At 41.0% G+C, this 25580-nt stretch overlaps 2 protein-coding genes across 5 annotated transcripts in view; both read left to right on the top strand.

The window, feature by feature from the left end:
* The window catches only part of si:ch211-26b3.4 (connector enhancer of kinase suppressor of ras 2), an 82148-nt gene extending 71178 nt beyond the window's left edge, over positions 1–10970 (top strand). The window contains exons 18-24 of one of the 3 annotated variants that reach the window (XM_049586573.1): positions 567–640; positions 779–850; positions 3615–3685; positions 3787–3887; positions 4492–5245; positions 7501–7763; positions 7862–10970. In XM_049586573.1, coding sequence (XP_049442530.1) covers positions 567–640; positions 779–850; positions 3615–3685; positions 3787–3887; positions 4492–5245; positions 7501–7763; positions 7862–8071 — 1545 coding nt within the window. In that variant the 3' untranslated portion in view covers positions 8072–10970. The remainder of the gene's footprint in view (positions 1–566; positions 641–778; positions 851–3614; positions 3686–3786; positions 3888–4491; positions 5246–7500; positions 7764–7861) is intronic. The other 2 variants (XM_049586574.1, XM_049586575.1) reach the window with 2 other exon arrangements.
* Positions 10971–13001: 2031 nt separating this feature from the next.
* On the top strand, positions 13002–21359 carry apool (apolipoprotein O-like). 2 transcript variants are annotated; one of them, XM_049586326.1, is made up of 11 exons: positions 13002–13093; positions 14025–14123; positions 14221–14346; positions 14847–14901; positions 15854–15952; positions 17066–17157; positions 17260–17376; positions 17988–18192; positions 18306–18806; positions 19649–19789; positions 20702–21359. In XM_049586326.1, exons 1-11 carry the CDS (start codon positions 13082–13084, stop codon positions 20788–20790), a joined length of 1536 nt encoding a protein of 511 aa, XP_049442283.1. In that variant the 5' UTR covers positions 13002–13081; the 3' UTR covers positions 20791–21359. The 2 variants fall into 2 exon arrangements, with proteins under 2 accessions (XP_049442283.1, XP_049442282.1); XM_049586325.1 differs by having other exon boundaries at positions 20672–21359.
* The last annotated feature ends 4221 nt before the right edge of the window (positions 21360–25580 follow it).

The following is a 25580-nucleotide window of genomic DNA, read 5'->3' as shown; positions in this document are numbered from 1 at the left end:
CTATAAAACATCAGAAAAAGCCCAAAATGATATTATTCTATGTTTGCTTTGTTAGGCCAATGATCTAAAAGCAAGTAATATTCCATTTACTAAAATGTATTACTGATACTATATACTGATACTGATTATCAAAGCAGTTAAAATATTCTGTCGATTGACTAGACTAATGAATGAGTCATTGCAGCTCAAATTCAAGCTGATCTGTTTGATGCATTCAGAGGTTTTTGACCTCATACAAACACAAAGCTCACTGTTTAGAACACAGTTTTGATGTTTGTATCAATGGTTTATTAGACTATTTGCAATATGGTGAAGAAAAAGACCTAAAATGAATTGTGAATGTGATGGGTTGTTTATATAACTGGGTTTTTTAGCTACAATCATCATATCTCATCTGGCTTTTTCGTGTCAAGTGGTGAAAGGAGCCAACATAAACAACATATGCTGTTTTCATATGCTTGACTAGAGTAGTACTATCCAAAATAAAATTGGTATATCAGTATGTATGACATTTTGTTCTCTGTGTTGATGATGTACCACCACTCTCCATCTGTCTCTGCCTGCAGGATGAGAAGGCTGAGGGCTTCATCAGCCTCCCTGAGTTCAGAATAGACCGAGCCATAGAGTGCAGACGGAAATTGTGAGTGTCCCTCACATGTCGCCGAAATTACTAATCAAGCACATTCGCTCTCACCCACACAGCGTGAACAGCACACACACCTACCGCGCATACGCCAAAACACTAATCAGTCTTCTTCTTCTTCCCGACTGACTGCAGCGCCTTCAAAGCCTGTCATCCCAAAATCAAGAGCTTCTTCTTCGCCACAGATTGTCTTGAGGAAATGAACAGGTGAGTGAGTGAGTGGGTGTCTCTCAGAGTGGGTGTTTGTGTCTTAATGTGGACAACAGTCAGGTGCTGCGGGGGGATGTCACGTGTCCTTTCATGAATATTTTAGCTCAGTAAACCAAGTTTACACAAGGCAACAGCCCACACAACACTGTGCATGAATAAGGCATGAACCTGGCCCTCTGTTGTTAAATGTAGAACTGTGTGTGTGTGTGTGTGTGTGTGTGTGTGTAAATGTGTGTGTGTCACGTGTGTGCTCGTGTGAGAAGGAGATCATAGTGATACTTGCAGGAGTGCTATCTGATGAGCTCTAATTATCCACACCTCTCCTCAATGACATGGGGAGATAATTGGGGGAGAGTAATTAACCAGCTATATTTGACTTCCATACTGCGCTCGGAGGTTCATGTGTAAAAGCGTGTGGAGGGTGTTGGTATAGGCATCAGAGAAATGGATTTATATGTCATGAAAGTTTAACATAGCTTTTTGGTGCACTTACATGTGGGATTTCTGGGCTTCTGGAGCAGGGGTGGAGCCAGACGTTCAGGGCTCAGCCCAAACCTAGGGGGGCCGGGGGAGAGTGTTCTCTGATTCACAGCAGCTATCTGTACTGTTGTTTAAGCAATCAGAGATAATTGAATGCCTCAAAATCTGTACATTATCTGAGAAAAGCATAATGGTTTTATTGTGCTGTAGCGCCTACATCCTATTTTGTATTTAACTGTTCTCCTGCTATCTTCAATATGCTGAAACCGTAACACAACAAATGTTGAGGGTGACTAATTTTCACTACTGCCGCCTAAAAAGAGGTGAAAATTGTACTATTTTTAAGTTATGTAACATAGACAGGGTAGGAATTTGTTGTAAACAGCATTACTAATCTTAAAACCTAGTTTTGTTACACTGTGCTGGAGTAGAGTTCACAGATGAATGTTTAGCTACATTTGAATCCAAGCCGTAATAAACTAAGCTGCTCTAATTGCGAATCAAGAATCCAAAACAATGCCAAGTAAGTGTGGTCTTTAGTAGTCTTTCTTTATAGGGAATATATATATATATATATATATATATATATATATATTATTATCTGATTGACACAAAGTTGAAGGTATTTTAAAACCTAAAAGATGTCAGGCTTTTGAAAACCCATTTGGGGCTTGAGCCCCAGAGGCCACCCCACCAAACAAAACACAGCTTGCAGGCAGATAATTAAAAGTCATTCTAAAGATTGAATTCAAGGAAAAGACAAAACTGATGGTCAAAAGTGACTGAGATAACTTGTCTTTATTCACAGCAAATCCTGTGAAAAGCTCAAAGTCTGCAATGTGTTTCTCCGTCTCTCACTCGTACAGTTTGACTTCCCTGTCCTATGTGGAGCTCCCCTAGCCCATTTGTTCCCTAATGAAGATGCAAATCTTTAAAAATGGCTTACAAATATATACTTTTATTTATTTTTTGAAAAGGCTCATTAATTTCCTACTGCAGCTGGGTATGTAGTTTTTAGCAAACATTACTCAAACAGGAGGTACCAGTTCATTTGTTTGGGACTATTTTCATTCAAGGATAAAGACATATGTGATGCGCTAAGCACCTCTGGCATGATGTGTTTTAATAGTTTTTGGACAATGGAGCCTGAAGGCACAGAGGAATAAGCTTTCCCAGGGTTTATTTGAATTTAATTAATTCATGGTTAGGTTTGGTCTTTTCATGGGAAAAAAAAGGTTAAATGGTACTTATCATGCTTTCCCTTATTTTCTGTCATATATATATAAGAATGCCGTATGTTCATATTAAACATGGCCAAAGTTTCATATAATGAGGTAAACATATGTAAAAGTAATCCCTGTGAGCAAAACCTCAGGCTTCAGACTGTTCTGAATACTCTGTTTCCGAGGCTTTTTTTCTACTTTCGAGACAAGCTGACAGCAGTTCGGTACAGATTTCTCGTCATCTGCTTTAGGCGCACTATTGCAAGAGTTCTAGGTTCTAATATTTTGGGGTAGAAAGTGCTACTATACTCCCTTAAAGTCTTTCCCCAGCTTCAATGATGGTGCAGAGATGATGAGATATCGAAGACCTGAAAAACTGACCAATCAGAGCAGACTTGGAAAGAGACAGGCACTAAAACGGAGCGTCTCAGACAGAGGGTGAATACAGGTGTTCCAGCACAGACAGTATGAAGAAAAAGTGTTTTTTTTTTTTTTTTTACATTAAAGCATGTAAACATGTTCTAGCAGAACTCCAAAATACAAGTATGAACTTTACATCTAAAGGTCCCTTTTAATCTAGGATTAACTTCCTAGTATGACATGTTTCCTGTTCCTCATGCACAGGCAGGTCCTCTATTCTTAGTAGTGACCTTATTATTGGGTGTCTGCAGAGAGTCACAGGACAGGCCAGGATCTGACAGAGGGGTGGAAGAGGACAGGAACTGTGGATGTAGAGAAAGACCGCCGTCTGTGACTGAGTGTTGGGAGAGAATGGGATAGAGGATTGTCACTCCTCTGTTTCTGCATCCATCTCTTTAATTATCTCGATGCTTTTCTCTCCTCATCGGGGGATGGAGTCAGTCAGACGGATATTAACTGTTAAGAGACACCGTTTAAATTATTTAAAGTGAAAGTTTTTTATTCATCACCTACCGTTTACCCAATATAACCCATCCTTTCCCCTCCTCCACTCTTCTCTTCCTCTCATCTATCCTTTGCAGCCTTTCTTTCCTTTCTTTACATCTTTCACCTTTCTTCTTTTTCCTTGTTTCCTTTAGGTGGATGAACCGGTTGGGGTTAGCTGCTATTGGCTACACACCAGATGACAAGGTTCCACGCCCTGACGAAGGTGAGACAGATTCAGTTGGCTAGATGTTACTGACTTTACCCTTTCTTCCATAAAATGCTAACATGTACGTGTGTGTGTCTCTGTTTTTATCTCAATTTCAGACTACTGGAGTGAGAGCGATCAAGACGAGGTGGATGGCTCAATGACGCTCAAACAGGAGGGTCCCTCATCCCTCTGTGATACTTATCACCGCACGCCATCAGTAAGTACACACACACACGCACATACTCAACATTTTCTTTGCAGGGTTTCATTCTGATAGAATATTTTATTCCTAAAAGCCCCACAGTTTTCTGAGCTGCATAGAGCAGAGCTCTCAGCATTAATAAAACATCAGAGTGTGAGAGTATCTGGTTCGGTAAGCAGCCAAGACCATCACTTGTCTGTGTTCTGCTGCCAGAACTTCTTCACAATCTGACCTCTAGGTGGCGACAATTGCCATTTCTCATCACATCCCTGAAAGATAATGTAACACTGGAATAGACTTTTACCAGAAGATGGTTCAGTGGCGCTGGTGTCTTCTCCCAGCTGAGCCATGCAAAAGTCATATCAGTCATTCCTGGAGTTACTCATCTGCCATCTCATTGCTTTTTTGCTCATCTTTTGTTCTCTTTCTGCCTTTTATATTCTCCTGTCCTTCTTTCTTCTCTCCTTCCTTGCACACTTCCTCCCTGTCCTTGTTTTGCGGGTCACATTTTCCTTGTATCTGTGCTCACCTGTCACCTTTCTGTCAACGTCCATCCATCCCTCTTCACTCCTCTGCATACCAACCAACCTGTCCGCCTCACAAACCCTTGGCCCTTCAGGCTAACTTCCTCCACAGTTATGACCAGCTGCCCCGCTCTGTCAGCTCCATGAGCCTTATGCGCTCCACTCCGTCTCCACTCCCTCCATCAATGAGTGCCTCCACATCCCCCATCCCTCCACAGATGGTCTCTTCCACCTCCCCTCTCCCTCTCCAGGTCAATTCCTCTAGCCCGTTCCCGGAGCCCAAGCACGGCCGACACTTCTCCAGCGAGTCCACGCACTCCCACTCCTCAGCCGAGGACCAGCGTGGAGATGGCATGGGCATGGGCACGGGCACAGGCAGCACCAGTACCCACTCATCCGGCTGCCGCTCCTCCCATCGTGAGCGCCGCTCCTGGCAGGACCTCATTGAGACCCCTCTGACCAGCGCAGGGTTGCACTTCCTCCAGACAGCGCCGGGGGAGAGTGATTATGGGGGCCTAATGGGGAGCATGGCTGGAGAGATGGGGCTGTACGGCGGGCTGGGCAGACAGGGCATGTCCCCGGAGAGACGCAGGCAAGCCACACTACCCGTACGGAGACATCACGCCGCAGAGAGAGACAGGGAGCGGGACGGGCCCTTTCCTCTGGAGCGAGGTCCTCACACACACAGCCACACACACCGACGCTCTCACAAGCAGCGCAGCCAGAGTCTGCCTAGGAACAGGGACCCCATGCCAGGAAAGTTGTTGCACACCTCAGCTCATATGGAGGAGAGGAGCGAGGACGAGGAGGCAGAGGGGCAGACTGCAGATATGCTCGAGGGTGAGGAGGGTAAGGCAATAACACACAGTTTGTTTTGTACAAGGACAGAGGCAGCAGTATGCACAAACACTTAAAAACACAGGGAGACGTCCTCAGAAGAGTAGACTTAAGTGGCTAATGGGTCAAAAATATTGTGCAACACATGATGATTTCCTTAATTAAAGACTATAGTGTGTCAGAACTTACAGTACTGTATATTAACTTTGTTGTAATATTAAAAAAGGCATGTGTAAACAGAGTACAGATGAAAGTGGACCTGGGCAGGTCATGTTACACAGGATATAGGGGCAAATTGACAGATAGTGCAAATTTATCATAAATATATTATGGCTAAAACGGTGTCATTTAGGCAGTGGTGGAGGAAGTATTCTGATCTTTTACTTAAATAAAAGTAACAATACCACATTATAGAATAACTCCATTACAAGTAAAAGTCCTGCATTGAAAATGTTACTAAAGCAAAAGTACCTAAGTATCATTAATAAGAAAATATCAAAAGTAAAAGTAGTTATTACACGTACAAAGGCTATGTCCTTACCGCAGCAGCCAGGGGGTTGATTCCAACTCTGGCCCTGCTGCATGTCATCCCCACTCTGTCTCCATTTCGCCCTAGACTTTCCTACCTAATAAAGGCAAAAATGCCAAAAAATAATCTTTAAAAAAAGAACATAGGCCCCTGTCAGTGATATATTATGAAACATAATATTATTGGATTACTACCACTGATGCAATGATATGTAAGATATGTAAGCATTTCATTTTGCAGTGAAATGTGACTCTTGAACAGCTTATAAAACACACTGAACACTGTTTTTAGGAAAGCTGCTTATAAACATGATTTTGAATAGATGATATGTTTCAGAAGTTTTGGGTCTCAGAGAACCCACCTGTAAATCAGGGTTAAATATGATGGATGCTCATAAGCTCTCTATCTGCTGCTCTGTGATTGTTTTTTATGTAGCTATACCCCTCTAAAATAAGTCTATAAGAATTTCTGTTGTTGGAGTTTTATAATAGTTTCTTCATGAGAACTCGAACAGGGAGTCTTTTGTCTGTTGTTCATACACAGTAAAGAACATAAAAAAAATACTTTTCCTTATTTGATAAAATAATGCAGCTTAATCAGAATCAGAATCAGAGATAATTAATTGATCCCCAGTGGAAATTGTCGCCGTTACAGGTGCTCCTTACAAGAGAAGAAAGATATATAGTATAGTACAAAAAATATATATAGTAACCTATCAAATATACACAGATACAGTGGCAAAAAATAGATCATAAACATAAACAGAATGTGCTTTGCTTTTTGAACAATAATATACTGATATTGTACAGACTTATATCTGTATTCTGAAACCTGCAACCATCAAACGTCCAACCCCAGTTTGGAGAGTGAAGGCTCACTTTTTCTCTACATAGTGGGTTTTAACAAAGTCAGAGAAAAAGTTAAAAAGCATGTAAAGGAAATAACAATCTTAATTAAGCAATTATTATACATACAAAGTTTAATCTGTAACATAACTATAGCTGTGAAATAAAAATAGTGGAGTCAGGAGTTGCAGTGGAGTGCAATCACGCGGTCGCATACAATGGAATATATAGGTAAAGTACAAGTACCTCAAAATTGTATTTAAGTACAGCATGTGCTTGATTATATGTCACTACTGCATTTAGAGCAGTGGTTTTCAACCTGGAGCACACAAGATGATGAAAAGATTTTTTAAAAAGATTCTGTTGCATACAGTTATATTTTTGAACTTTTTAAAGTAATGTTTGCTTTTTTCTTGTGGACAAAGGCAACTTGTAGTTTTGCCTCCAAAAATTATTCAAGTGAAAATGGTAAATCTGCATGAACCCCTGTTACAAAAGTGTTTATTTTACGGGTGCACAAACCAAAAAATTTGGGCTTCATGCAAGAACATTAGACGTGAGAAAATAGTGAGCCCAAAAGTTCACACTGACAATTTCATATTGCTTGTTTCGTCTACTAACTGTCCAAAATAGCAAAACGGTCAGATAACCATCATATATAACTCAGCAAGTATTCACATATTTGGGGCTCTAAGTTGTGGATTTTTTTCCATTTTGGTGAAAAAAAAACAATAATTATCAAGATGGTTGTTGATTCTTTTTCTGTCAATCAGCTCATTGATTATTCAACTAATTGTTTCTGCTCTATATTAAACACACCTCTGTATATCCACATGGGGCTCAGTGTGTAATTCTAGCACTGAATCTGACTCTCACTCTCCTGGGTGTCTCAGACCTGCGGGAGTTGAGAGTTGAGAGCAGAGAGAGGAGGGTGTCAGAGGGAAGAGAGCGGCGGGTGTCAGAGGGACGTGAGCCGGAGCAGTTGGACGGGCTAGAGCAGCTGTACCGGGCCCTGGAACAAGCCAACGTGACAGCCCTGGGGGACCCGAGACCCTGCGGCAGGCAGGAGTTCCGACGTTGTTTCACGCAGAGAGCCAGGGACCCTCTGCTCAACGACCGGCTGCACCGGGTCCGAGCCCTCCGCAGCACCTTGAAGGTAACACAGACAGAGGATTTGGAGATTTAAAGTAGAATTAGACGTTTGAGGATTCAATGTGGTAACTCCCTGGTGTCTCTTTCCTTCTCCCCCCTCAGGCCAAAGAGTCCGAGCTGGCGGTAATCTGTGCCCTCCTGGAGGACCCTGGCCTGTGCTCCCAGACCTTCAGAGAGTGGAAGCAGTGGCACAGCGAGCTCTACTCAGACATCTGCCAGCTCAGTCCCGGCACCAACGGCCAGGACGACCTCTCCCCGCTGGCCGCACCTCTCATGACCCACACACACTCCTTCATCGAGACACATGTGTGAGAAAGAGAAAGGGGAGCGAAGACTGAACTGACACACAAACACACACACACACTCTCACTCACACACACAAACACACAGAGCTTTAGCCGAATCCTCTCTCCTGATCACAACTCTGAGCACGCACTCACACACACATACACACACACACACACACACACACAGGAACACACATTGTAAGATGTGTAAATATCATAGAGGGAACAGTCTGAGACCTGCGTGTATGAACTTTTGATAATCCTGAGGACCCCACAGGGTGCCTATTGCATGCCTGAACAGAAAGCATTAATCTTCCTTTGTCTATGGAACTCAGCATAAACTCCACACGCTTGTCAAGCAAAATGGGAAAAAAAGGAGACTTTTTAAACACATTGGTTCCTTTGTATTCTCTTGGTTTTTGTTATTTTCTTCCTCTTGATTTCAGGGGGCAGGGGGAGCTATGTAGCAGCAATACAGAGGAGAATCCTTTTCACCACAGCACTGTACTTTTGTACTGATGAACTTTGCACCCAGAGCCACCAGTTCTCCCCCTTTCTCTCTCTCTCTTTTGTTCTCTCACTGCATATCTCGTTGATTTACAGGGACCTCACTTGTTATTCCAGGCTGATCTGACGGGACAGTGTGGGGGACAGTAGTGACTTTTTAGTATGAGACTGTGAAAGGTAGCCATCGCTGCTGGTTTATCTGTTTATCCATTTCCCTCTGGGATGCGGTGAACACAAGCGTCACGAGCATTGAGGGACCATCGTGCGGGCTAGTTGCACACTATTTCAAACTGTGAACTGTTAAAAAAAAAAACACACACAATTTTATCTGCAGAAGGAGGCTCCTCTGACTGAGTGCAATCCTACAGTTCAGTTTGCATTCTCTCTCCCTCTCTTTCTTTTCCTCTCTCTCTGTGTTTCTGTCCATCTCCTCCTTCTCTTATTTTTTTTTGTTTCCTCTCTCTCTCTAGTCGTCAAAGACTTGTGTATATGTGTATACTGCTGTGTATACTGATGTAAATGTTTGCGTTCCACTACCACTGTGATATGCTTCTAGAGGTAGCGGAGGGAAGACAGAGAGTATGTATTTGCGTGGGTGCAAAACAATTTTTCTTTTCTTCTTCTTCTTTTTTTCTTTTTTAAACAGCGAATGCAAGAGCTAGAGAGTTCTTTTCAAAGGAGTCACTCACTACAAAGAATGCACTTTCTATATCTCTATATCACATTGGCTGCATCACAGGGTCTATGTCTCATCGGCCTCTTTACCATTGCTGTTCAAAATATCAGGTAAAAAGCATTTGCCGTCTCATTTTCTAAAGATTTGTGTACAGTCTACAAATATATTTAAACATAGAAGAATATATAAATCTATTTACGTTTTGTGTCATAGATATAATGTAAAGTATGATGTATTCTATGCCAAGGTTTTGCAGTGTCCCCCTCTTCACTCTGTAGATGCAGGGTGTTTAGCAGTTGAACAACTAGGAGGCAGACAACAACAACGACAACAACAACCACCATCACCAACAGTTGATTTACTGGTTTACATCACGGCTGACCCTTCTCCTGGTGATGTGTTGCATGAGAAAAGTCCTGGGACTGATTTGATTGGACAGGGTAAAATATTGTGGATCATTTGTGTTCTCTTTCTTTCTGTTTGTTTTTTTTTTTTTTATTTATTCTTCCTCTCATGATTGCAAGATAATTAGACTTGTAGCGCATGTTACATGCAAAAGTACTGTTGAAGAATGACCTTTTATTTGTATGCTCATAGATTTTGTTTTTCATTAGATAGTGTTTAAAGACACACACTGTACAATGACTGAGGAGGGCATTTCTGCTGCTCAGTTACTTAATCTAATGCAGATCCTCCATTAGCATCCTGTAAGGAGGTTTCAATTTGATGTTTTGGTTTACATAGAGAGACTGACACGTGTCCAAAGGCTTCAGGAATCTTACCTGAGAGAGATTACAGTACGGTCACTTCTAACAGCTATTTTGACATTCCCTCTAAGCATATGGTTGATACTGGGCGGTCAAAGACCTCTACTTTAAATGGTCTGTAATGTCTGTGAAACCCGGATGAATCATTTCATCTGCAATATCAGGCCAAGGACTCAACGGTGCCCCCCAGTGTCTAAGACTCTGACAGACATGCGTAGCACGCGCTGCATCCAGCACTATCTGTACTTATCCTTCATATTTTACTGTAGTTCTTTGAGTGTAGGTTCAGGTTTCTCATCATGTCACACTGTTGTGAAATATCAAACACACCCCAGAGATATAGCTCATGTTTTTTGAATGGTTAATTTGAGAGTACCACAAAGAAACTAAATGATGCAAGCACTTTCCCTGTGCCTCCCAACCCTCTCTTTGGCAACGATGGACTGACTATAATGGCGATCCTACACACACACACACACACAGCTGTAGATGAGTTACAGGACAGTTTTAGTCTGCAGATCTCTCTCCGTTTCTCATCTGTAGTGGTCTTCTTTTTTCCAACCCCTGCTCCGCTGAGCAGGCGACAAACTGTAGATTACGAGGTGCGAGTTTTGATTTGTAGGCACAGACTGTGTTTATCCCTCCCAGACCTTTGTGTGTGTAGACCTGCAGAAACAGGCCGAAAAGGGAGATTCCACTGTGTGTTCTTTCAGGGGTGTACACCTCATGGTACATTGCACAGGTGTGTAAGATGTAAGTTGCACTGCGACATTAAAAAAGGAACATATTGCTCTTTTTCAAGGATAATATTAGCTTACTGTTATTCTGTACATTAAACTGACTAAAGATGATATTAAAAAAGAAAGAAAATGACATTTATTCTTCCTAAAGTAGCCTTTTTTGGTTTCATATATATGAATATATATTACAAAAAATACAGATTGTAAACTTAAGTTGTTAAACTTTGACTTCAATAAACTGAATCCTCTGCACTATGAGCTATGATCTGTTCATGTGTACCATTTCTCAGATTTATTGAAACAGCATTAAAGTGTGTTTTTCTATGTTACCAGGAAGAACATGAGCTGATTTCAAATTAGGGGCAGACATTATCCAGTAAACCAGGAGGCCACATGATGTGTCTGATTCCTGCAACAGTTAAAGTGTAGATCTAAAATGCCTTTGAGCAAATAATAATCCACCTGAAAGTAACTAACTACCCACAGTTATTACAGTTTTTTATTTTTCATTAGTTTTCATTGTTATTTTGAAATTTAGTTTTCAATTCAGTTTAGTTTCAGTTAGTTTCCAGAGTGGGTTTGCTCCTTTCAGTTTAGCTTTTATTAATTAGAGAATGTTCATTTTTAGTTTAGTTTTTATTAGTTTCCATTTTAAGTATTTGTTAGGGACAAGATTTAAGAAGTTCAGAATAGGTATTACAATACAAACATACACTTTGTGAAAGCACTTGACTACAGTGATGTAGATATCCTATAGTCTCAATAAACATATACACCAGTGGCTCCTCAAGCTTGTTGTGTTGACAAATTGACAAAAACTAAAGACATTCCCTGTATATTTTTATTTTATTTTAGATCGTTTTATAAGAACGCTACATCTTTTCGGGGGTTTTTTCTGAAGTCTAGTTTATTTATTTTTTTTCTATTTCAGTTACCTAAAATGTTTTACACCTATTTTTAGTATTTTGTAACTACCATGTATCCACCCATGACATCCATCTTATTCTACACCTGTTTGGGGTCCACAGGGCAAAACTTAACTGTTGGGCCCTACTTTATTTGCCCCCTGTGTGCTGCTGTGTATGAACCTTATCACCCCAGAGTTCCCAACACAACCAGTGCACTCCACTATGCTGGGACAATAATTAATGTGTGTTGGTTTGTGGTGATTTTAAATAAACTTCATTTAGGAGCATACAACATGTGAACACAACATGAAGTGAAATATTATAAAATAAAGCTCTTAAAGGGAGATTTTGGCACAGAGTCCCTTTACAAGACATTGCCATAAAATTTAGTGATAATGCCAGATTTACCTTGTTAATAATTCACCTAAATTGTGCTAAATCCCCCTCAAATTAGCTAGTGATTAAACAGAAAAAATTCAGACTTGAATTAGGAGATTTTGGAGCCCCCTGAGGTCTGGGGCACCCGGACAGTTACCTGCCTTTCCTTGCTACTAATAAACCACTGCATATCATGCACAATTTCTTTACACATGGAGCCACAGTGACAGATTAATAACGTTACATTTCTTTAAAAATGTTTACAAAGGGAGCCTCTAACTCTAAGTCCTTCTCTGTGGTATAATTTCCTATCACATTGCAAGGAAGCTATAAAAGTAAAGTACTTCAGTATATATCTAGTAAAATATACCTTTTATGGTTTCCTTGGCACGTAGTCCTCCTGCACATGAGTAACAAAAAGGCTCCTGGAATAGTAGTTACATCACCTTGACACTTCATTAATGAAAATATTTAGAACAATGCTGTTCCATTACGTTAATTCACGAGTAAATGATTCTTGGGAGAGATTATGTTAAACAAGTTAATTTAGAGTTTTATTGAGAAATTCCAAGTTGAATTAATTGGTACAACATTTTTACGGTTTAACCACATTGACATTTTTACCATCATCCCCCTGGTATTCTCACATAACTGATTAAAACCAGACATTTTACACTAGATCCTCAAAATAAGAATACATGCTTGTAATCTGTAAGTTTATTGTCAACTTTTGAACATTTTATATTGAACTAAACCACATGGACACAAAATATAGCACCATATCACTGACCAAAAAACGATTTTTTTTTTTAATTTTATTTGTTTTTATTCATTTATTTTATCATTTTGATTTCATGCATGCAAATTTACAAACTAACATTCATAACCAGTCCTGGGAGCTTGAGAACACTGTGTGGACACACTGTACCCACTCTGGATGAGATCACCCTGGCCTGGCGCCGGGCTGTTGCAGTTGCATCTGCGGTCCATTAGGTGGCAGTAGGTGACCATATCTCAGAGCGGCGCCTCAGAGCCTGTAGAAGAAGGAGGAGCGCTGTCATGGCGGCCAAGGTGAATGCTTGACATTTCCTCTTCGTCAAAGTACATTTTTAATGAATGAGCGGGGGTCGTGTTAACACAAAACTGCCCCTGAGTCGTTAATATAAACTTGAACCGACTGTCACTTTACAGTCATTTAACGCTACGCTGCATGAACAAAGCTTTGCTAACTCTGTGTGCTGTACTAGCTCGTTGAATGAGTCAATGCTAACTACACAGCGTCTAACTACATTAGCTGACAGCAGTTTGAGTTGTAACTTACTCACACAATTAATGACCTCCTGAAACATGTGTAACCGCTGATAATTGTCAATCCTGGCTGCGTTTGCCAATATGACGTTAGACCATTTTAACACAGGAAACAGATAGCATTAGTTAGCTTAGTTGGATCCATAATAGCTATATGAGCCTGGGTGTAACTTTAAGCTAATTCACATGTATTGTAAACTCACATATACATATTAGTGGCTGTTGTTCGGGTTACAGTGGCCACTACTGCAAAACATGTCTGCATCAGTGGTAAAAAGTAGTTAAATATATTAATTTAAGCGCTGCATTTGAGTACTATTCAGAAATATGATACATATTGTAGTTAGAATTAGCCACAGTCTTTTAAACGAGCTCCAACTGAGCACAGTACAACTGTAAAATGCAGGTTAGGTGTTAATGCTTCAATAATAATAGTCTATAGAAACTGGGAAAGCTTCAGTGCTACATAATGATTATTTTAAATGCTTTGATAATCTATAATTGTCACGCTTATACACTTTTGTGTAAGTTAAATTGTGACTGCGGGACTTTTTCTTTTAATGGAGTGTTTTTACACTTTAGGTGCTATTTTTAAATATGTTAAATATCTGTATTTCCACCACTGGACCGCATGAGTCATCCATCTTTCAGTAAGTGGTTCCTGTGTGCTGTCTGTGTTGTTATTGTGTCGTAGGTGGTGATGGTGGCCGTCCCGACGGTGATCGGCATAGCCTCCATCCGGGTGTATAGAGTAAGTGAAGTCCCAGCTGATGGACTGGTTACTCGAGAAAAGGTATGTTTGCCCCCACATGTCAGCACATCTGATGTGAGATAACTCAAGTGTTGAATGTCACAATTACAGAACATGCTGACTTTGCCTCTGTCCCTAGCTGAACATCTACACCCCGCTGCCACAGTCTGCTCAGGTCCAGTTTGTGCCAGAGAGTCCGGGTGTTATTCAGAGTGGGTTAACGACAGCGAGAGAGGGCATACTGCCATTTGTCCAGGCTATTAAGGTATTTTACAGTGTGGATCTACAGCGGTACATGAGAACATGTTACAGTTCAAAGACACCATCTGCTGCAGAATTAACTCATACTTTCACATCCTGTCTGACACTTTAAACCCAAAAAGTACAGCCCTTTGACAGATGTAAATAAGTGTGATGTGAGTGGAACAATAGCTAAGACACGTTGAAGAGGTCTTATCTTGCACCTGCAGTGTTAGTTTTCCAACCCTGATTTTTGTTCCCCTTGTTTGCGGTTACAGAGCACAATCCCACGTGCTGCGAGTGCTCTGTGCAGGTACGATTCTGCAAACAGCAAAAGTTCAGGAGTCAGACAGGAAATAGTGTTTGTGCAGTTAACTCAGCAGCTGCAAGGTTTGCTGCGAGGAGATTTGGCAGTTTGATAGTGCGGGAGATGGGGGGAAAAAAAACACACTTCACACTGACTCAGATGTAGTTGTGTTCTTGATGGCCTGTTGAAGTGGTTCATTTGTCCTCTGTTTCCTGCAGGGTGCCTGTGTCTCTGTGAAGACAACAAGTGTTAATCTATATCATGCAGGAGAGGGTGAGTCACCAGTAGGTACCTGAAGGTGTCAGTCTGTATATAAGTAATATTCTTCCTCCATGAAACTCAAAGCATAACTGTTGGTGTTTGTGCTGACACCCCAAAAACAAATCTCACATAGTGCAACTTAGTCATCTATTAATGGCTTTATTAAATGACTTAATAAGTATGTTAGGTCTTAGGGTACTTGGGGTAACAAAAAAGTCTTGTTAGGGGTGCGTTGGTACAAATGACATAAGCAAGGGCAGCAGAGGAGGTACCCACACACCAATGTAACTGGGTTTGAAAGCCACAGAAAGGTCAACAGGCTGAGATCAATTCAAAAATGGTCTATTTATTTAAGACATCTGTACAGGTGCTCAAAGTGCAATATATATATATATATATATATATATATATATATATATATAAAGAGTGAGTAAAAACAGCAGCAGATGTTTCAGTCCGCGACTATCATCAGTGCTACTGACACGAGTGCTTCACAGAACAGATACAGACACAAACGAATTCCTGCCAGGTGTAAGAAATAAATCAGCTGGTGCCACTAATTAGATGAGAGCACTCTGAGGAGCAGAAGCATGACTACCAAATCACAATGACCTGTCATACAAGCACTATTCACAACCTCCTCAAACACCAGTATATGAGTATCAGTATGTTAGGTTACATCATAAAATCACACATAATTTAACATACTGTGATTGTGAATGTTTTTCTGCGGCATCTTTGTATCTGTGTGCACGTTATGTCCCTAGCCTCAGAAAATATGTAAGAAAAGCTGCACATGGCATTAGTTATCATTATTATTACTAGTTACGTTACCACTCTCAACATTACTACTGCTTGTGTAGTGTATTATGACAACATGAGCAGAGGCTCAGAGTTGGATTCAGACTTGAGAAAACTGGAGGAATGTTTGTCATCATGTTTACTATCTTCCTGTGTTTCCCAGATGTGTACTATTACTTGAAAGATCCACCACCGGGTTTCCTACCCAGATTTGGCACCATCACCATGGCTGGCCTGCTTGGCATGTTCTTGACACGGAAAGGTAAGCTGATACCGAGTTATTAAATTACACGGTACGATTACATAACATTAGAGAAAATTGATTAATTGTGTTAGTCCAACTAAAGCCAGACTTTTAAAATATACGTAAACATGTTAGTTTGACTGAAATCGTACTAAATTGAATTTCTTAGAGTTGGACTAACACACCCAGATAATGCAAATTGGGAGTTGAGTTACCCCTGCATCTATACACTCAGTCAGACCCAGACTGGCCAAGGCGCTCTGTACATGCTTATGGTGCTCAAAGCGCCAAAAAATTCATTTGAAAAACTCAGCAGCAATGTCTCTTTCCAGAAATCATGACCTGGATACTCAAGATAATCCGCAGACCTTGTTGCAAGCAGGTTCATGTAGGAGCTATATAAATACTATCACATGGTATTTAGATGTATCAATGTAGTTTTTGAAACAGGCTATTTTGGATCAGTAAAAAATGATCTGCTATAAGCTGCTTGCAATATCACTGCCTGGAAGCTCGCCCAGTGGTCCTTTAGCTTGGAATGACCTTTGCCAACAGTTGTGTGGTAATGTAACAGCTGTACATACTAAATCTGTCTATAGTTGTGTTTATACTTAAATCGTTCTCATATTTTCTATTTATCAACTCTCATGTTACCCTGAATGTGACTGTGAGTGTGTAAAATGTGTAAATCTACCTTGTTTATTTAGCATATACCTTTGCACTTTAACTCAGTCACTTGGTAAAACACAACACTCTTTTCATACAGCAGGTGCATGTATGATACAGTTTTACTTGAAGCACATTTAACCTGAGTTTGACTCAGTCATAAGAGACAGCTGTCACTGATTATCAGCATTGGCATACCACAGTTTGCCTCTCAAGTCCCCCAAACCTCACTGCTTAACCACAGAGGTACAAAGAAGTAGCTACAGCTTGTAAGAAACAAGTGAAAATAAGTTTCTGTTTCAGTTTTATCAGCAGTCCTTTTCCTCCTCTCCCTCTCTCTGCCTCTGTGGGGAGTCAGCTCAATGACATTTCTCACTGCAGCAGGCCCAGATCAAGTTTGGCTCCAGGATTTCATTTGTGCCAAGTTAGATTGATCCACATTTTTCATTGTGAACTTTATTTCAGGCTCTCAATTCAAGAGGTTAGCTGTTCCGCTGGGCCTGATGAGTGCAGGAGCGTCTGTGTGTTACCCAGCTCAAACGGTGGCTGTGTTTAAGGTAACACTACTTCTTCAAATCGTGATCTCTTGTTTATGCCAGCAACAAGCCTTTTTATTTTCAGAGTTTATTTACACTTTAATTGTCTTTTGTGCTCCCAAGGTGACAGGTAAGAAGGTGTATGCTGTGGGGCAGTGGAGCAGCGCTGCAGTGTCTTCCCTCCTCACCCCCAAACCTCAGGAGCCTGTCGCCAAAGAAGTTCCTGCTTTACATCCAGAGGTGAACAGAGCAGATTTGTTATGACTGTTATATTCAGATGTAACCGACTTCTCAAAAGAAAGTACTGTAAGCCCATTTTCACTGTGTGTGACTAAAACCAAGACAGCAGTTCAAGCCATAGAATGGCAACTCCCTTTCCACTGAACCATTTCCGCTCTACACTTTTTACTTTCTCAAAAAATCCCTCCTGCATCTTAATAGGTTGTATTCCATTTCCTTTCCCAGCACTTTGTCCTTTCATGATGCTAGTATTGTTGCTGCTGCTTTGCTCTTTGTGCGTCATACGTAGTGGTTTGGAGAGTTTGTTACCTAGAAATGAAAACTTATACTGCTGTTAAACACCATAGTCACTCCATAGTGTTAGCTAAACGCCTAAAATTTAAAATGTTAATGTAAGCGATTATTTTTTTCCTCTAGTCAGTGTAATAAATCTAACGTATTAGAACTGAAATGTTCAAGAAATCTGTTGCACTTTGTTCTGTTTATAGATTAAGTGCAGCTATACTGTGATTAATCAAATGGTGAAATTCATTATAATTTGATATAGAATTATAAATGCAAGTCTTGGTTAAACACTTTTAAACCTTTATTCTTTATCCACATGTTGTTAGACAGCTCCTGTGCCAAATCCAGAGTCTGCAGTAGCTGAGGAGCCCAGCTCCACCAGAGACAGCTCAATCCCAGAGAAAGAGGTGGAATCAGCAGAGTCTGTGCCTTTCTCTGATGAGCCTGCTGTCGCTGTCAGAACAGAGGAAGTGTCATCAGTAACACTTACAGAGACATCCCCTGACCAGACCCCCACGGACACCAACACAGGTTTCATAGATATTGATCTCTGTCTGCTTGTATCTGTCTACATCTCTTTTGTTTCACGCACAAACACACAAACGCTTCTGCTGTTGGTTTGCTGTATTTCCTCTCCTGTACAGATCTAGTGCCACATTCAGTGCCGGCAGAGACAGAGGTCACAACAACCTCTGAGGAAATATCTGCACCCGTTGAAAGTAAGGAGCCCTCAGACACCAAACAAGCACCGGTTGAGTCCACGCCAAGCTTAGAACCGGACACAGTAGAGTCTGCTCCACTTGAGGTTGTCCCAGTGGAGGCTGTTCCAGTGGAGGTTGCACCAGTTGAGTCTGCTCCAGTTGAGGTTGCCCCAGTGGAGGCTGCTCCAGTGGAGGCTGCTCCAGTGGAGGTTGCACCAGTGGAGGCTGCTCCAGTTGAGTCTGCTCCAGTGGAGGCTGCTCCAGTGGAGGCCACTCTAGTTGAGGCTGCCTCAGCTGAGGCTGCTCCAGTGGAGGCAGTTCAAGTGGAGGCCACTCTAGTTGAGGCTGCCCCAGTAGAGGCTGCTCCAGCTGAGGCTCCAGAAGTGGAGTCCGTTCCTTCCTCTGAAGCCCCACTTGCTCCAAACGCGTCAGACGAGCCAGCAGGTACCAGAAATATTCTGCCCGACAAAACCAAAGACCAGAAAGTGCACTAGTAGTGTAAGATTAAAATGATGCCATTATCAATCTGCTTTCCTTGGAAACTTACTGTTGGCACAGAGGCAGATTAATGGGAAATGAAGGAGGTACAGTAGAAGCTACAGTTGGTAACTTTCATAAAAATAACTTTTTGTCATATTTGCTGTCACTATGTCCAGACAGTATTACATAAGACAGATATGTCATGCTCCTCCTCATCCTCCTCTAAGTGCTTCTCATGGCATTTGCGAGAATCCATGGCAGCTGAAGGAAAACAGCCAATCAGAGCCGAGGAGTCTCTAGCACAGCTGACAGTTGTGTCAGTCACTGCTTGTGAACGGCGGTCAAACTGCCAAACTAGGCAGCACTGATCAATCGATCAATCTCAATCCTCGACTCTGACTGGTTGTTTTCCTTCAGTCTGGGTGCCATTAGAGCCACAAAGAGGAAGCAGGGGAATGTGATTATTTTCTCACATTATCTGTCCTGTGTACTACTTTCAGAATATAGTGACAGTTCCAGCAAATATGACAAAAAAGTTATTTGTGAAAAATGGACAATGGTCCCATTGAAAGCTCCTCAGTAAAAATGATCCCATACAAGTTTGTGAAAGCTGTTTATGCATCTCTTGAGATACTTCTTATCGGGACTGGCCAGAACAGATTTGTTGTAAACTGCCAAATGAGAACTTTCCAAATGTTAAGAGTATTACTAATATTAGTATGAAGTCACAGCAGCTTTGATAAAGGTGGAAACATACCAGTTCATGTTCCTGCTGCTGACCGGGTTGTGTTTTGATTTCTCCACAGAGCCAGTTGTTGAATCAGCTGAGCCCGAACCTGCTGCTCAACCTGAGTTAACTGACCCACTACAAGCTGCTGCTGAGGAGACACCAACCCCGACACTCACACCATCACCTCCTCAACAGCCTGCAGCAGAAAACAACAAAGGTACTGTAAACACCTGCTGCACTTACACCACTGTGCCAGTTCGAGAGTTGGGCATCAGCTAACTCAAGCACACAAACTCACATATACAAACACTGCTTCTCTTCTGAAAATTACCTATACGGCATATAAATGTCTTGTGCTTGTTAGTGTGTGTGGTGCTCATTTTCTAGTCTTGAGATAAGCAAAGCTTTGATCATACTTTCGTCACTTTCCACTGAACTTTGATTTGCGTCACAAGCCAGCTCAGAAAAACCCAATCATGTTTGACAGATTGAGGAGTGAATGAGCTCTGCAAGCTACTGAACCATAACCTGTGGGATTCTTCTGTTCGATAGCAAAGAATGATATCCACCACATAAAACCATTTGAGGGGTTCTGATGCAGTGCTACAGAGTCAACATTTGGGTTCATGCTGGGTGAAAACTATCCTTGTCCATTGTATGACTGGACGGTCTGGCTTTAACCTGACCAGAAAGACATTTTTACGATGCAGGGATCCTGTATTGCATCACAATTTATTCTACATTTGAAAAATTATAACAGAACCAGTCTGTTTGTGCCAAATAACATCGGCCTCCAGGGAAAACACCTGCACAAAACCCAGCACATAAAGATCACGGTGAATTCAAGTTATTCTAGAGAGAGAGATGTCTCTGTGATTTTAATGCCCAACGTACTGAACACAAGTTCACTGGTTTTGTATTTGTATACAGGAAGATTGACAGGATGCTGTGGCTTTAACCCTGTTTTTCTTTTACCTTTTGTTGGTTCTAATTAGGGTCATCTAGTGGTTTTATTTTATGTTACTGATGCATTTATTGTCAGTCTGGATCTGTTTAATCATTTTGTGTAACATGTAATATTTCTGTGCTTTTGGCTTAGATATGGTGCATTTCTCCTCTTGTCCTCCAGGGGGCTCCGGTTTCAAGCCAGACCCTTCTCTCATGGACTTTGGTCAGTCCAGCCCTGAGGATGAAGACCTGTACAGCACACGCAGCTGAGACACCACAGCCATCCGTGGGAGAAACCTCATTCCCACGCTGCCATCTCGTATCTCAGTCAGATACACCAACACTTTGTATCATTACGCAGTGTAAATAGGCCATTTTGCAAGCAAGCAGAGTCTTTCATCAATATTTCCATTCGCGTTTCTTTGGCCCACGTCATTTATATTTCCACACAAAAGGTCCAGGTGCATTTGCTTTGTAGCAGCAGAGCAGCAAATTCCTGTACACAGAGCTGAGTCGGCTTGCATAGAAGGAGAGAAATGCGGGAAAAAAAATAACACCCACAACTGTTTACAAGTCTTTTAATTCACAGATGGCAGATTGTGAAAATTTTCTCTCTGTATGTGTCATTTAACAATTATTGGCTTTTTGGGCGACAGCTTTCACAGTCATGAGTGCATGGTGCTTTTATTTATTGTAATTTAGCCCACTGTGTTGGTATGCTGAAAAGACTGCACATGTGCTGGTGATGGTTACAAGATGGACCAGTGCTGCTCCATTTGATCACATCGCAAATTGTCCTCAGTTGTTTAGAACCAAAAATAAATCTATATTTTTCATGGTTTTATGTTTTTCTTTTGCCAACCACTAAATACTTGTTAGTTTTAGTTACAGGAAAGATCCACTGTCAGGGTGAAACATTTGTCAGATAAGCACATAACTTCTCACATACAGCACAGCATTGCAAACAAATAACATCATTCAGTCACAAGGCTCTGCGGAAAAATCTGACATGTAAAGCCTTCTTTCTAAAACAACTTGAGTTTTTTACAAGCAGCCAAAATAAAAAAAATGATCATACATTTGGCAGCTCATCGAGGAGATTGTCCTAATCTTCTATCACACCTAAATCACATAAACAAAGCTTTTTCTCTTCAGGGAAACCCGCTTGTTATTGTAGCTCGTGGTGACCAAACCTCAACTGTGCTCACACAGACATTTAAGTTTAGGTGAAATTTGACTTTTGCTTTTCACTGTATTATATTTTATGAGATATTATGTTTGTAATTCAGGTTTCTGAGGTTCTTTCCTTATACATAGGAACAGTTAGCACCATAAATATAACACTGTAACCTCATTTGAAAATGAGTGTAAAAGTAGAGATTTCCCCTCACTAATATACGTCCTTCAGAATGTCCCAGTTAAAGATCTCTCCAGTGAGCTGCTGCTCAGGCATATTCATAAGTCTTTTCAAAACATCTCATATGTATGGCTCACATTCAGAGGTCCCTATCCCATATTACCACTGACGGCCAAAACTCAAACTTCCAGACATGATAGAGTAGCTCTGTAATGAGCTGTGGAACAACATACAGTGCTGTGTTGTACTGCGTGATTGTATCTTAGACTTTATTAGTGGATGTTTCCATAAACCCAGTTTTAGTGTGTAAAACAAGAAAAAATAATATTTTATATATATAATTAATTATATTAATTTGAATGCCATGCCAGCAGCATTTATAGACACAGTGTCTATTGGTCAGTCTAGTACTGACATTCGTGGTCCCCAGAGGATGAATCCTACTGACTCTGGTGATCTCCTGACATTTCCTGTTGTGCCCCTGACACACATTATGTGAAATATCTCAACAAGGTTGACTGGCACAAAATTTTGTACAGACATCCATGGTTCCCAGAGGATGAATCCTACAGACGCTGATGCTCCCCTGACTTTCCTCTAGTGCCACCATGAGCTCGGCATGTGGTTTGGAATGAATAGTTCTGGAAAAGAAATAGGTCCAGACATTTAAAAGGAAGTGAAATAACTTAGGTTTTTATTAGACACATTTAGTTCAATTTTGTTTCAATATTTTATATTATATCAAAATACTTGCCCACCAACATCAGCTGCACTTTGTGTTTAGGGCTAATTAACAAATGTTAACACACTTAACTGAGATGGTAAACATTGCTAAACAAAAGCATGACAGCATTGTGGGCCTGTTTGCTGCGTTTAGCCCAAAGCACCACTGTGCCTTCACACAGCCTCGCAGAGCGTAGCTGTGGACTCTCAGACGTGTTACATGTCATGTCAACAAATGATTCACTTAGTTGAGCCGAGTTGGAGTTTGAGTCATACTTTAAAAATTTAAATGAGATCTGCTTCCTTGGTCAGAAAAGTACAGACTGTATCACTGCTAGTAAATCTGATTCTAAGTGATGCGGTCATTGTTTCCTAAAATAAAAGCTGGGAAATTGAATTCATTAATCCGAACTGTACAAATGGACAAATGTTAATCGTGGAAGTGATTATGTTGAGGAATTTGGAAGGTTTGCACAACAAACATGTATTGACAGCGGGAATGTCATCCATACTTTAAAGCATTTTTGGTGCCACATGTTTTTGCTTATTTGTGTGAGTACATAGTCTGTACCAAGGGTCCAGGCTATCGGTTAACATCTTTATAGCTTCTTGACTGCCCCTTGGAGGAATCGGAGCTGCCTGGACCTCATAAACTCTGCATGAGGTTGACCAGAGTCATGCCCCTTGGGACTCTGTGTGTGGGTGTGTGCAATGCATCCTCACATGTGTGCATTAGAAAATACTAAAAAAAAAAAAGGGAGATGTCAGATCAATTTGACATCAATACTTTCTCATCCCTCTTCCTGTTGTTCATGGAAAAAACACATATGGGAACCAGACTTCCTGTGGCATCGGAGCTACAGTGTGTGCTGCTGCTTCGTGTGTAGGGGTTACGGGACTTGTGGGCTGGTGTGACTGTGCAGTTTGTTTTAGACAAGCACTGCCAAATGTTCTGATGAAAAAATCCTCCAGGAACGACTCTGTGTCCTGGATTCATTATGCACCAACACCATGGACACAACCACATGGAACATGTTGACTGGGATTAAAATAGAAAGGAGAGCAGAGAGAGTGGGAATGCTGGAAATCTGCGCAATCCTGTCTTCTCTCATGGACATCTTGTTGCTGTAAGCACGGGGGCCAGTGTTAGAGACAAGATGTGACGCTAAATATAGCCTCATCTCACCTCTCTCAAGGGCCCCCTACACATATGGGGGCCCCACTGTTCGTACAGCATCCCACACAAGCAGCAGCTTTGATTATGCTCTGAGAACAAATGTTAGGTTGGACTATGTCATGTAGTCCAGAGCTCTCTCAGATTTGTCTTGACCAGCAGAGAGGAAGCAGGGCTCCCAGCCCTGACCTCTCACCTTTCACCCGCATGAGCCCGATTTTCCACGCAGAACTTCATGGATGGTTATGGTTTGCCGTGGTTATCTTCCCAGGATCCGGCCAACGAGGGAGACCCCCGCCGTCAAATAAACACATAGCACATTTATCAGCAAAAAACATAAACATAACAATTATGTAAGCAACTGAAGGGTGTTTGTGAATACAGTATGTGTTTATGTTCTCCTCTCCTTTATTTGAATAGGTCAGCGTGTGTGTGCGTAAAAAGTATGGGTGCATGAGCATGTACTGTTTCGTTTTCTCATGCATGTTGATAAAATCAGATGTTTGCTGTTCATTCTGCTCAGCGGAAACAGTATGTGTGCATCAGTTTTCCATTTGTTATTTTGACTACTAATATCTTGGCTGTACGAGATCGTGTTGCAGCATTCACAGATATACTGTATAAAAATTAGGCTGTATAGATCTTGTTAATGAGAGCAGTAGAAGAAAGAAAAAGAAACTTTTGTAGCAAAAATGTCATGCTTTTAATCCAGACAGAAAAAAACAACAAATAAATAAATAAATAACTGTAAAGAAAATAATTGGCTGTGAGATTGATGTCCAGTAAGGGGTGTGATGTAAGTTTGATGCTCTCTGCTCCATTGCTCTCCTTATCTACTGCCTGTATGGACAGTGCCTTCTGGTTCATCAGACAAAAACCCACAGACACTCACACTCCCACACATGCTCAAACTGTTAATCACCCAGACTCTCAGTTCCTGCCTGAAACTCCCAGAGAGAGGAGGTTTTGAATTTGGTAGCACCAAGTCTGACATATTTCTGCATGTCATGAATGCCACGGAAAGTGAAACATTTATCAACATAATACAAGCTGACTGAATTGATTGTCTGGAGATAGGATAAAGTCAAACTGTCCCTCCAATTGTTGATAAAGGTCAAGAATGTCAAACAGGAGCCGCTCAGAGATAAAACCAAGTGAAAGCAAGGTCGACTTAAAGTGTAACATTATGTAGCAGACAGAGCAATACATCTGTGATCTTTTCACTGTTTCATTGAGGGTTAACTCACAGGCTAACTGTAATGTTAGCAGTGCAGGAAGACATCAACTCCTTATGTAAGTAATATATTAGGAATTAAATAATATTAGTAATAATACCGTAGACTGTAAAAATAATAATAATATAGAATAATACACATGTAAAATATGCATGTTAGCTGTGTCTACAGCCATGCTAGCAGCTCTGTGAGGCTGTTCCTCATGCTAACACCAGCTTGCTAACATGCTAATGGAGACAATGCTAACATTGTGATGCTGGGTACAATGCCCATTAATGTTAGCTTAATGTATTAGCATGCGGTTAATTTTTCTTGTTTCTCTTTCTCTCCGTATATTATTGATAAGACTGTGAATTTTGTGAATATTTTGTTTCAGCCAGAAAATCAATAAAATTATGTTTAAAAAAATGTATTAGCATGCTAACGGGGACAATGCTTAGCTTAATGCATAAGCATGCTAACGAAGACAATGGTAACATGGTGAGGCTGAGTACAACATCCACTAACGTTAGCTTAATGTATTAGCATGCTAACAGTTGCTAAATCCTAAGTGCAGCTTTGGTTGGAAGTT

Source organism: Epinephelus fuscoguttatus, linkage group LG9 (assembly GCF_011397635.1).
Source record: "Epinephelus fuscoguttatus linkage group LG9, E.fuscoguttatus.final_Chr_v1".
NCBI lineage: Eukaryota > Metazoa > Chordata > Actinopteri > Perciformes > Serranidae > Epinephelus > Epinephelus fuscoguttatus.
The sequence above is the reverse complement of the archived record's forward strand: the minus strand, read 5'-3'. Positions and strand labels throughout refer to the sequence as shown.

Excerpts from the sequence above, each read along its gene's own strand:
- apool (XM_049586325.1), top strand. Across the intron at positions 18,807-19,648 it reads CGCGTCAGACGAGCCAGCAG|AGCCAGTTGTTGAATCAGCT; the intron begins GTACCAGAAATA and ends ATTTCTCCACAG. Across the intron at positions 19,790-20,671 it reads TGCAGCAGAAAACAACAAAG|ATATGGTGCATTTCTCCTCT; the intron begins GTACTGTAAACA and ends CTTTTGGCTTAG.